At 43.8% G+C, this 12,935-nt stretch overlaps 1 protein-coding gene across 1 annotated transcript; it reads right to left on the reverse strand.

Annotated features, from left to right (window-relative positions):
- Positions 1 to 5,760: 5,760 nt before the first annotated feature.
- LOC139389908 (neurofilament light polypeptide-like) lies at positions 5,761 to 8,584 on the reverse strand. Its single transcript, XM_071136941.1, has 4 exons — positions 7,470 to 8,584; positions 7,060 to 7,184; positions 6,568 to 6,869; positions 5,761 to 6,454 (listed from the first exon to the last, which is right to left on the reverse strand). The coding sequence occupies exons 1-4, from the start codon at positions 8,535 to 8,537 to the stop codon at positions 6,255 to 6,257; spliced, it is 1,695 nt and encodes a 564-aa protein (XP_070993042.1). The 5' UTR covers positions 8,538 to 8,584; the 3' UTR covers positions 5,761 to 6,254.
- Between the last annotated feature and the right edge of the window lie 4,351 nt (positions 8,585 to 12,935).

A 12,935-nucleotide genomic window follows, 5' to 3' on the forward strand; every position in this document is an offset into this window, starting at 1 on the left:
AGAAAGGCCTGCTCGCTGAAGTGTTTTAGGGATCGTTTGACAGTGATGAGGGGTGGTCGTTTGACCGCAGACCCATTACGGATGCAGGCAATGAGGCAGTGATTGCTGAGATCTTGGTTGAAAACAGCAGAGGTGTATTTAGAGGGCGAGTTAGTTAGGATGAAATCTATGAGGGTGCCCGTGTTTACTGATTTGGGGTTGCACCTGGTAGGTTCATTGATAATTTGTGTGAGATTGAGGGCATCAAGCTTAGATTTTTTATTTTATTTTTTTTTATTTCACCTTTATTTAACCAGTAGGATGGCCGGGGTGTAGCAGTGTGAACAGCATGTAAACCAAGTCAATAACACAGTTTAGGTGCACCTAGCAGCACTGGAGTGATAAATGATCAGATGGTTATGTAGAGATATTGGTGTGCAGAAGAAAAATAAATAAATAAAAACAGTATGGGGGGCAATCTATGTACAGCTGCAGCGATCACATATGGTGTCCAGGGCACAGCTGAGGGCAGAGGGTTGGCTTTAGGGATGATCAGTGAGATACACCTGCTGGAGCGCGTGCTACGGGTGGGTGTTGCCATCGTAACCAGTGAACGGTTGATGAGTTGATATGAGTTCGAGTGGTGGGTGGTAAACAAACGGATGGCACTGTGATAGGGTGAATACTGCCACAGTTTTACTAGGGTAAGTTTGGCGGCGTGAGTGAAGGAGGCTTTGTTGCGGAATAGAAAGCCGACTCTTGATTTGATTTTCGATTGGAGATGTTTGATATGGGTCTGCGGGTGCAGGCAGCGAACGGTTGAAAAGCATGCATTTGGTTTTACTAGCGTTTAAGAGCAGTTGGAGGCCACGGAAGGAGTGCTGTATGGCATTGAAGCTCGTTTGGAGGTTAGATAGCACAGTGTCCAAGGACGGGGCGGAAGTATATAGAATGGTGTCGTCTGCGTAGAGGTGGATCAGGGAATCGCCCGCAGCATGAGAAACATCAGAGTCTGCCAATAAGAATACGGTGATTGACAGAGTGTGCACAGTACTGTCTTTTATCGATGGCGGTTATGATATCGTTTAGCACCTTGAGCGTGGCTGAGGTACACCCGTGCTCGGAAACCAGATTGCACAGCGGAGAAGGTACGGTTCTGTTTGTTGACTTGGCTTTCGAAGACCTGATAGTAGGATGGCCGGGGTGTTAAGCATGTCCCAAGGTCACCTAGCAGCACGAGCTCAGAAGATAGGTCAATTCACATATGGTGTCCAGGGCACAGCTGAGGGCAGAGGGTGGTCTATAGCAAGCGGCAACGGTTGATGAGTTGATATGAGTTGATAAACAAACTGAAAGGGTGAATACTGCCACCTGCAGTGTACTGTTTGAAAAGGTATAAAGCCAAGTTTGGCGATTTCCTGCCACCTGCAGTTATGGAATGTTTACTCACAAGTATAATTCATTGGTTGATCCCTCCTGATGACCTGGATGCTTTTGGGTACTAGAGTCCTTTATCAATCTCTATGTCAAACACCTTCTATTTAGAGAACATTCCTGCGCTTGAGTCATGGTATTATTAGGGGATATTCCTAAAATCTCAATAATGCTGATTGATGAGACAGATTTAGGCTCAAGAGACCATTGTGTAGGATTGTTTCATGAACAGTCTACCACCTCAGGTGCAAGCTTTATGTAAGCATTATATAAGCATAACATCTCAGTTTGGTGTCGATAGGGTCGATGAATCAGTCAAGCAGACTGGCATGTGTGTCTTGTCCTCCCTTCAGTCAGGCTCATCCTGTTCTCACCTAATGCTCTAGTTAGATGAGATTGCATCATACACTCCTAGAGAGAAAGCATGACTATGAGCAGAGATAAATAGTACTCAAATATTGGTGTTTTCATATTCAGTCTACCAAATGGATTAATGGTTATTTTGAGAAAAAGTCAACTGTTGTCCTACTACAGTATGTCTTAAGCAGCATGTTTTCCCTTCTCTTTCAATGTCAGAGGCCCAACCTCAAGATGTGCTGGGATGTAAAGGCTGCCTGAGCTACAAACACTGAGCTAAATCACTTCTATGTTCGCTTCAAGGCTAGCAACACTGAGGCATGCATAAGAACATCAGCTGTTCCGGATGACTGTGTGATCATGCTCTCCATAGCCCACGTGAGTAAGACCTTTAAACAGGTCAACATACACAAGGCTGCGGGGCCAGATAGATTACCAGGACGTGTGCTCCGGGCATGTGCTGACCAACTGGCAGGTGCCTTCACTGACATTTTCAACATGTCCCTGATTGAGTCTGTAATACCAACATGTTTCAAGCAGACCACCATAGTCCCTGTGCCCAAGAACACAAAGGCAACATGCCTAAATGACTACAGACCCGTAGCACTCACATCCGTAGCCATGAAGTGCTTTGAAAGGCTGGTAATGGCTCACATCAACACCATTATCCCAGAAACCCTAGACCCACTTCAATTTGCATACCGCCCGAACAGATCCACAGATGATGCAATCTCTATTGCACTCCACACTGCCCTTTCCCACCTGGACAAAAGGAACACCTGTGTGAGAATGCTATTCATTGACTACAGCTCAGCATTCAACACCATAGTACCCTCAAAGCTCATCACTAAGCTAAGGAACCTGGGACTAAACACCTCCCTCTGCAACTGGATCCTGGACTTCCTGACGGGCCGCCCCCAGGTGGTGAGGGTAGGTAGCAACACATCTGCCACGTTGATCCTCAACACTGGAGCTCCCCAGGGGTGCGTGCTCAGTCCCCTCCTGTACTCCCTGTTCACCCATGATTGCATGGCCAGGCATGACTCCAACACCATCATTAAGTTTGCATACGACACAACAGTGGTAGGCCTGATCACCAACAACGACAAGACAGCCTAATTGGAGGAGGTAAGAGACCTCTGGTGCCAGAATAGCAACTTCTCCCTCAACGTAACCAAGACTAAGGAGATGATTGTGGACTACAAGAAAAGGAGCACCGAGCACGCCCCCATTCTCATCGACGGGGCTGTAGCGGAGCAGGTTGAGAGCTTCAAGTTCCTTGAGGTCCACATCAACAACAAACTAGAACGGTCCAAACACACCAAGACAGTTGTGAAGAGGGCACGACAAAGCCTATTCCCCCTCAGGAAACTAAAAAGATTTGGCATGGGTCCTGAGATCCTCAAAAGGTTCTACAACTGCAACATTGAGAGCAACCTGACCGGTTGCATCACTGCCTGGTATGGCAATTGCTCGGCCTCCGACCATAAGGCACTTCAGAGGGTGGTGTGTACGGCCCAGTACATCACTGGGGATAAGCTGCCTGCCATCCAGGACCTCTACACCAGGCGGTGTCAGAAGAAGGCCCTAAACATTGTCAAAGATCCCAGCCACCCCAGTCATAGACTGTTCTCTCTACTACCACATGGCAAGCTTCTCAACTGTTTTTACCCCCAAGCCATAAGACTCCTGAACAGGTAACCAAATGGTTACCCGGACTATTTGCATTATGTGCCCCCCCCAACCCCTCTTTTATGCTGCTGCTACTCTCTGTTTATCTTATATGCATAGTCACTTTAACTATACATTCATGTACATACTACCTCAATTGGTCTGACCAACCAGTGCTCCCGCACATTCGCTAACCAGGCTATCTGCATTGTGTCCTGCAACCCACCAACCCCTCTTTACGCTACAGCTACTCTTTGTTCATTATGTATGCATAGTCACTTTCACCATACCTACATGTACATACTACCTCAATAAGCCTGACTAACCTGTGTCTGTATATAGCCCTGCTACTGTTATTTTCAAGTGTCTTTTTAATGTTGTTTTATTTCTTTACTTTCTTTACTTTCTTTACTTTCTTTACACACACACACACACACACACACACACACACACACACTTTTTTTTCGCACTATTGGTTAGAGCCTGTAAGTAAGCATTTCACTGTTGTATTCGGCGCACGTGACCAATAAACTTTGATTTGATCTGTTTGGTGTATTCCTTACTCATCAACAAGGTGGCGGTGAGTAGAGCCTCTGCATCAGAAGACGATCATAAACAACTCTTGTCCTCCAATCATCTATTCAAAGATGAGATCATGAGTTCACCAGGGATCCCTTATATGATGATCCCTTCTCCCATGGATGTTTCTGCATTTCTCCAGTGAACCAAGGAGGCTAAAATACTTATGAGTAGTACAGTATATACACAGTACAACACTTTGATATTTACATTGTTTTCCCAACAGCAAATCAGGTGATGATTTGAGTTGTTATGTTTGCTTTGGGACATTACCCTTGTGGCTATATGACATACACATTAAGTCCAACTTGTTAACTTCCCTTTTTTGTTGTCTTTTTTTATACAGAGAATATGTGCTGGTATCAGTTTGATATGCATGCTGTCTCCTCATTCACTCTTTTGTTTCAGGAAGAAAGGGAAGGTTGGAGGGAGGAGCTGCAGAGGATAGGGTGAGCTGAGGACAAAGAAACTACAGAGGGGAAAAGAGAGAGGTGGCAGCTGCAGATTTTGGGGAGATGGCTTTCTAATACTGTATGTAACAGGGCCAAAGGTCAAACATAGAGGACTGCGTGTTTTTTTTCTTCCCTCAGTTCTGCTGTTAAATTAACTTCTGAGAGCTCTGTAGCATGGTAGTCCAATTGTTGGTGTAAATAGCATAGTGTGGGTTATGCCATATATTACAAAGGAATAAAAGTCTCTGTGACTGTTTTGGAGAATAAAATGAATAAAAATGTGAAGAGAGAGTGATGATGGTAGACAAACCGTATGTCATCTCAGAATAACAGTGACACTAAAGAGAGGGAACTTTAGCCAAACAGTCAGAAGATTTATAGCCACTGCAGAAATTAAGACCCTCTCTGTGTCCCTGTCAAGTAAAACTGATATCCTTGAAAGAACAAGTGTTCTCCTTCTTGGGGATACACAGCCACAAAATTCAACTTGATATGAATAGCAACAAGTCACATATAGCCCATGGTATGTATGCAATCATTTAGCATTCATACAGTGTTCCTGTATGTGTATGAATGGCTGTACATTTCCGCCACCAGTGTGGTGCAAAAAGAGTGTCTGGAATAAAACAGGACCTTCCTCTGTCAAGATTTAATGCAGTAGGATTTTCCTCTCTTGTTTCTCTAATGGAATTGCTTTTTGCTGGCATCCTCCATCAGTAGACATTTGGCCAGATTCTTTGGTGCAGCACCAACTTAGCTGAGTCATAAAACTTCTGAATTATGGCCAGTGATGTGAAGGAGAGTGAGCCAGCAGGAAAAACACAGGACCTTATGAGGAGACACACACACACACACACACACACACACACACACACACACACAAAGGCTCCTGCTCTCTACTTACTATCCGTCAATTTAAAAAAATAAATACCGAAATGTCTTTAATTCTATCTTTGCCAGGTGTTCTTTATTGTTTTACAATCTACCAAGGTGGGAAACTACCATAAATTTCCAAAGTTTGTTCATTGTCTGTCAAAGGGCCATCTAAGAGGGCATCTCTCAGATGACACATACAGGTCGTAGGTACATTGTGGAGAAATTACATCATCTATCAACCAACCTATAATTGAAACAGTTGTTCTAATACACATCCCTTTTATTCTTAAAGAACATCCTGATTCGCCAATGCTATTATCTATACACTCCATACACTTATTGCTGACTCATCTGGCCAGTCATGAAAATGAGTAGTAACTTCATAAGTGTAGTGAATTGAGTTGTGCAATAATTCATGTTTCATGTCTTTATTTGTGTTCAGTACTGTACATCATGGATCCCACAAAGAAGATTTGGTCTAAGGCATTTCAAATCAAGTATTGAACACAATGGTGTTCTCATAGGCATATTGTGGTGACAGAAAAGCACATAGGTTTTTCAAACAAATATTTCACAGGCTAATACAATACAGTATTTGCGCACAAAACTCCACACATGCTCTCTCTTGTTTCTCGCACCCAATAATTAAGCAATCATATTGAATTTATTTTGATGTATTTCATATACAGGTATTTGCTTTTTATTGTTCTGAAGAGCACCTTGCAGGCACACACATGCATACACTCTCATGCTCTGCTTCACTCAGTGTACAGCCATACTGTTTATTTGAACTCAAACATAAAGGCCTCTGCTGTATATACAGTGGTTTCCTGATTGATTGTACTGAACTGATCTATTTATAGAGCACCTCGATAGGGAACAATCAATGTGTCATTCATTCTTGATTTAAATATTTTGGTCTTTTGGCTTCTCTTTTTCTTCTGCCACTTCTACTTCCTGTTTGCTTTCTTCCTCGTCTCCCTTATCATCCCCTTCTTCTGTTTCAGTGGCTCCATCCTCCACTCCATCTCCTCCTTCTTGGCTTTCATCTTCTCCATTTTCTTTAGGCTCCCCTGCTTCCTCTTTCTCCATATCTCCATTATCACCTGTAGAGACAATGTGATTTGTTGTTAACCGCTGTAGGCAATGAACTTGACAATTCAAAACCTTTAAAAAAAGAAGTGAAATCACATTAATTCAAACTCTAGACAACACTGACCTGCTTTTTGCTCTTCTTCTTCTTCCTCTGCTTCCTCGACTCCCTTCTCCTCTTCTTCCCCCTCTTCTTCCTGAGGACTTGACTCAGCAGGCTGTGCTTGACTGGCAGCTATAATCTCATCTGCAGAGGAGAATGATGAGCTGTACATGCGTAGGTAGGGGGCAGCAGAGCTCAGGCTGGACTGCATGAAGAACATGGGGCGGTTGTAGGATGGGGCAACACTCAGGCTTTGGGAGTAGACACTGGACATTTCCCCTGGTCCTCCAGCACTGAAGCGATTCTCCTCCCCTTCAAGCAGCTTCCTGGAAACAGAATAGATACATAGATCACAAGAGATGGCCCTAGTTGGCACTCAGTTAAATTTGTTGTACTGTAAAACACATATAATCCAATCTATGATCATATAGTAATGGTACAATTATAAACTTCTGGAGGAAGTTCCTCTCTGCGAAGTAGACACAACATGCAGGTCTAATGTTATGAGTTACAGACCTGTAAGCTGCTATCTCGATGTCCAGAGCCATCTTAACGTTCAAGAGGTCTTGATAGTCCTTCAGGTACCTGGCCATTTCATTCTTAGTTGTCCTCAACTCGTCCTCCAGCTGGCCAATTGATTCCTATTTTGGAGATATCATTAATATGATTAATTAGGTGTTGATTGTGGAATATATCTGATGCATGTAAAGGTTTTTCCAAACATCATGACCAAACAACGTATTCTATAGGCCAAAACTTACTTTGTTGATGTAAAGGATGCATTACGCAGCATTTCTGTAGAATATTCATTGTGTGCATTTGTCTGAAGGATTAGGCTCAGCAGAGTCTGCTACACTACTTATGCTGATGCAGATATTTAGACAGGTTACAGTTTTCATTCATGCTGCTCTGGCACTGACACTGACCTGTAGGGCTGCGATCTCAGCACTCTGTTTCTCCTCCACCTCTTGTAGCTGATTCTCCAGGGACTGGTTCATCCCACGGCATGCTTCAATCTCCAGGTTCCGTGTTTTGATCAGGCGCCGGTACTCCCCGGCCTCGTCTTTGGCACTGCGAACGTTGTCTGTGTTGCGGGTGGTGCCTTCTGTCATCACACTCACCTTGCTGCGGAACCATTCCTCGGCTGACTGGAGGTTGCGGTGTGCCAGTTTCTCATACTGGACACGAATGTCTCGGAGGGCTGCGGACAGGTCTGGCTTGGCCACTTCCATCTCCACTGACACCTGGGCATTGTACTGCACCTGGGCCTGCAGCTCCGCTATCTCCCCCTCATGGAGACGTTTCAGAAAGGCCAACTCATCCAGTAGTGTCTCTGTCCTCTTCTCCAGCTCAACACCGCCCAAAGCAGCCTCATCCGCTCTCTTCCTTGCATCCATCAGACGGCCTTCTACCTCTTCTCTGCTGACTACCTCCTCTTCATAACGGCCCTGTAGACTCTGCAGCACCTCCTCCATCTGGTCCCTGTGGTTCTGAACAGCCTGTTTCTCATCGCGGGCCTCCTCCACAGCAGCACGGAGCTGGCGGATCTCGTGCTCATACAGGGACCTGAGGTGGGAGGGCTCGCCATGCTTCTGCCTGAGGATCAGCAGTTCAGCATCCAGCAGCCTGTTCTGCTGTTCCAGCTCGTGGACGCGCTCGATAAAACTGGCAAAGCGGTCGTTCAGCTCCTGCAGCTGGGCTTTCTCCTGCGTCCGCACGGCCTTGAACTCAGTGCTGACCTGAACCGCCTGGCTTATGTCCAGTTCAGCAGTGGCAGCAGAGCCAGAGGCAGATAGCAGCATGGAGGAGCTACGGCTGTATGTTGGGTAATGCAGCCGGGATGACCCATGGGATGAGAGGGGGGCAGAGAGGCTGGAATACACCGACCTGGATGTCATTCCTCCTGCACTGCCTCCATACCCTCCACTGCGCAGCGTCACCCTCCTCTTGTGGGAAGAGGAAGGAAAGTAAGGGTCGTAACCAATGGAACTCATGACTCGTGAAACAGGCAGCTCTATGTTTGATGGAGTTGCTGGGTCGACTGCACAGTGGGATCTGCATCACTGTGGCTTTTATAGGGCTGTAATGACTGTGACGCAAACCTTTTTTTAAAGCACTGACAGCAGGGAATAATGACAGCGCCAGCCAGCCAAGTCTGAGCTGTTAAGAAAGGGATTGAGAGATAGGGTGAGAGGAAAAGAGACATATGTAAGGGGCGGGGATAACCAGTGGAGTGAGAGGGAAGGCAATGAGGTCAGTCTGTAACGACAAAATGTACATTTTGCTGTGAAGCATGTCTGTCTTTCTGAAACAGGATGAGTAGGAAATGTTACTTTTAGCCCTAAAAACAAACTATAGCAGTGCATCAGGTGACTGCAGTGCAGAGGCTTGAAACTACAGCGCTGGCAATTGAGGGAGCAAGTACATTTGCCAACAATGACTCAGCACTGCACCATTTTGCCACTCCCATAAAGCTGGGTAAGAGTCCAGAGCATTGCAGAAAAACTCATTCTTGTATCAATGTATATTTTGCTCAACATTTGTATCAGTATTAAAAACCTTTGTCATAAAATGTAGTCCTTAGTGCAGGCTTTATAATGACAGCACTACTGGACTCACAGGTGCACGTTTCTGGGTTCAAACCTATTTGGGCTATTTGGGCTCGCCTGAATTTGCTACACTGGTGTCACAGAGGAAAATCCCACTTGTCTGGCTATTCAGACTCTAGTCTAGATATAACACCTCTCACAGACTCCAAAACAATCTCTACATGATGGTCACAGGTTGGGGAAGTCTTTTGAACAAAATGTAAAGTTGTGAAAGCAATAGTATTCGTGTGCAAATGGTTTAATCATCTAAAAACATGAATTTTGGCTACTCAGACTAGACTAGATATACTGTATCATACCAGCTTTCACAGACTTCTTACTAATATCTATTTAAAGTTAATGTATTGAGGAAGCTTTATGAAGACAATTTAAAGTTGTGAATGTAATTATATTTTTGTGAAAATGTGTTATTCATAAAAACAACATGGATTTTCCTGTATCTGGGTACTCAGAATAGGCACAAGATATACCATGCCACCTCTCAAACACGCCAAACAATCTCTACACACAGTGGTCACAGCTTGGGGAAGCTTTATGAAGGAAGGCTAGAGTTGTAAATGCAATGATATTTTATTTTTTATAAATCATTTTGACAGTAACACCCTGAAAACTCTTTCATGAAGCTGATTAATTTCCATATGTACTAGGAAGTTAGGTGTTTGTTTCTTGACTGAAAAAGTACCTCAGGCCTTGAAAAATAAAAAAAAATGACTGATTGAAAGTAAGGGGATATCGGTGAACAAATGCCGTGGTCAAGGCTACGACGGCGCCAGTGCAATGAGTTGAGCTTACTCAGGTATTTAAAAGCACATATTAGACCAAGAGCCTAAAAACCGATTTATGCTTGATCCGGAAATGTGGTCCAGAGGCTCCATAGGAGGGTGTGGCCCAATTACGGAGCCTCCAGAAGCTTGTGTTGGCCAAATCAAGCTCGGTACCACATCGCCGTGCCCCTCCCAAATTCTGTTACAAATGCTCTGTATAGCTACGCATTGACATAATTGGTTGACTGTAGTTGGGGGCAGTATGTCCTGTATAAGCACAAACTCACTTATTTCACAACAGCTCTGCAACACGCAATTCGTATGAATGCTCTTACTTCTGCAGAGGCCACATCGCAGTAAATGCTGTACGGCCAATACAGATGCCAGATTGACCATGAATCGGCTTTAATGCTTCTATAGTTCTTTATGAGTTTTAGTGTAGAAAATGATCTTCCCGCAGAAGCGACAGTTACAGGGATGATAAAAACGACTTGATTGCCATAGCAACATAAGGGAAACTGGGCAGAAGGGAGTGGTGCTTCAAATACAGCAGTTCTGTTGCCTTCCTCAACACATTACGGAAAGAAATTAACTGTATAGGAAGCTCTGGGGAAAGGTCGTCTGGATACTGGACAGCCAATAAATTGGCAGATGCAAAGAGGTTATCACGATTAGCTGTTACGACTTCCTCCGAAGTCGGTCCCCCTCCTTGTTCGGGCAACGTTCGGCAGTCAACGTCACCTGTCTTCTAGCTATCGCCAATCCACCTTTCATTTTCCATTTGTTTTGTCTTGTCTTCCCACACACCTGGTTTCAATTCCATCAATTACATGTTCTGTATTTAACCCTCTGTTCCCCACATGTCCTTGTCCGGTATTGTTTATTGTAAGTGCTTGTGCACGTTATGTCTGGGGTTTTTGTCCCATTGTATATATTGTTTTTGTTCATGGTGATTTTTATCATTAAACTGCGCCATTGTAACACAGTCTTTGCTCTCCTGCGCCTGACTTCTCTACCGCCAGTACTCACGCCTTACATTAGCGGACAACAGTTATTTAGGGCTTGAACAAAAAAAGCGGTTTGCGATTTTGTTCATCTTGGTGAACCCCGTTTGACTTGTGTTGATGCAAATCAACCACAAACAGCCCTTATCTCTGGTATATATTGGCATGCATCATTCAAGACTAACAAGCTGAAGAAAGAGTGGCGTGTATTCTTGGGTGCCAAGGGAAGCCAGGCCTCCCCAAATATTTGACCAATAAAAAAATACAAAACATGAATTTTACGCCAATTAGCAAGTGGCTGAATCTCACCTGAGAAATCATCTGAGCGAGGGAAACAGCGCACCTCTGTCCTAGTATGTGTAGCCCGTGTATCTGATGCTGTCTGAACCAAAAGAGCATAACATCTTGAGGCCGTAGCATTTGATTGATTGATGCCAGCAAGTTTTTGGCCACCCTTGATAAAAAAATAAATAAAACAATTAACCAATCAGCATTGAGCTGGGCTCAGCTCAATGTAATTAAATACATGTTTTGCTCCATGAAGTAACCCAACAATGTGTACGCCGCCATCTTGTCTTTTTCAAATCTTAATATTTTATTGATTGAGACAGGAGGGTGTCCACCCCAAAATGCTGCATGTCATGAGTGCAACTCAGAAATCAAGCGTCACGTTGAATGACATTCACCGTTCTCAATCTATGAGAAGATTTGAAATAGACAAGATGGCGGCTTACACATTGTTTGACTACTTCATGGAGCAAAAATGTGATTTTAATTTAATAACAGAAAATGTTCTAAATTCAAACGAACCACCTGCAACTAGCCATGAAAGATTAGAAGACATACTTTGTATAGTGAAGTAAAGGTTGGTAGAAAATTATCTGTGCTACACTTCACACTACCTAAATTATAACCAGTGGTGGGAAAAGTACCCAATTGTCATACTTGAGTAAAGTAAAGATACCTTAATAGAAAATTACTCAAGTAAAAGTGATAGTCACACGGTAAAATACTACTTGAGTAAATATAGCTTACTTAAGTATCAAAATTAAAAGTATAAATCATTTCACATTCCTTATATTGAGCAAACCAGACGGCAAGGTTTTCTTGCTATTTTAAGTTATGGATAGCCAGGGGCACAGTCCAACACTCAGCCATCATTTACAAATTAAGCATTTGTGTTTAGTGAGTCCACCAGATCAGAGGCAGTAGGGATGACCAGGGATGCTCTCTTGATATGTGTGTGAATTGGACCATTTTCCTAACCTGCTAAGCATTCAAACTGTAACAAGTGCTTTGGGTGTCAGGGAAAATGTATGGAGTAAAAAGTACAATATAAATAGTAGCGTATAGTACAGATGACCAAAAACACTTTACACCAATGGTAATAATGCCAGGATTGTAAACTGTTATGGACACATACAACAGTAGCTAAGATGGGGAGAAGTCTGTCCATAATAAAGTGCTGCTCTGCCTTTTTCACACACTATCAACAAGGCAGGTCCTACAGGCCCTAGTTTTGTCACATCTAGACTATTGTTCAGTCATGTGGTCAGGTGCCACAAAGAGGGATATCAAAAAAATTGCAATTGGCTCAGAACAGGGCAGCACGGCCTGCCCTTAAATGTACACGGAGAGCTAACATTAATGCATGTAAATCTCTCATGGCTTAAAGTGGAGGAGATATTGACTTCATCACTACTTGTTTTTGAAAGAAGTGTTGACAAGCTGAATGTACCAAGGTGTCTGTTTAAACTACTAGCACACAGCTCAGACACCCATGCATACCCCACAAGACATGCCACCAAAGGTCTCTTCACAATCCCCAGGTCAAGAACAGACTAAGGGAGGCGCACAGTACTACATAGAGCCATGGCTACATGGAACTATATTCCACATCAGGTAACTGATGCAAGCAGTAGAAGTATATATATAATTATATTTTAAACAGATAAAAATACACCTTATGGAACAACGGGGACTGTGAAGAGACACACACACCGGCACAGACTACG

The sequence above is a fragment of the Oncorhynchus clarkii genome, chromosome 30, assembly GCF_045791955.1.
Source record: "Oncorhynchus clarkii lewisi isolate Uvic-CL-2024 chromosome 30, UVic_Ocla_1.0, whole genome shotgun sequence".
NCBI lineage: Eukaryota > Metazoa > Chordata > Actinopteri > Salmoniformes > Salmonidae > Oncorhynchus > Oncorhynchus clarkii.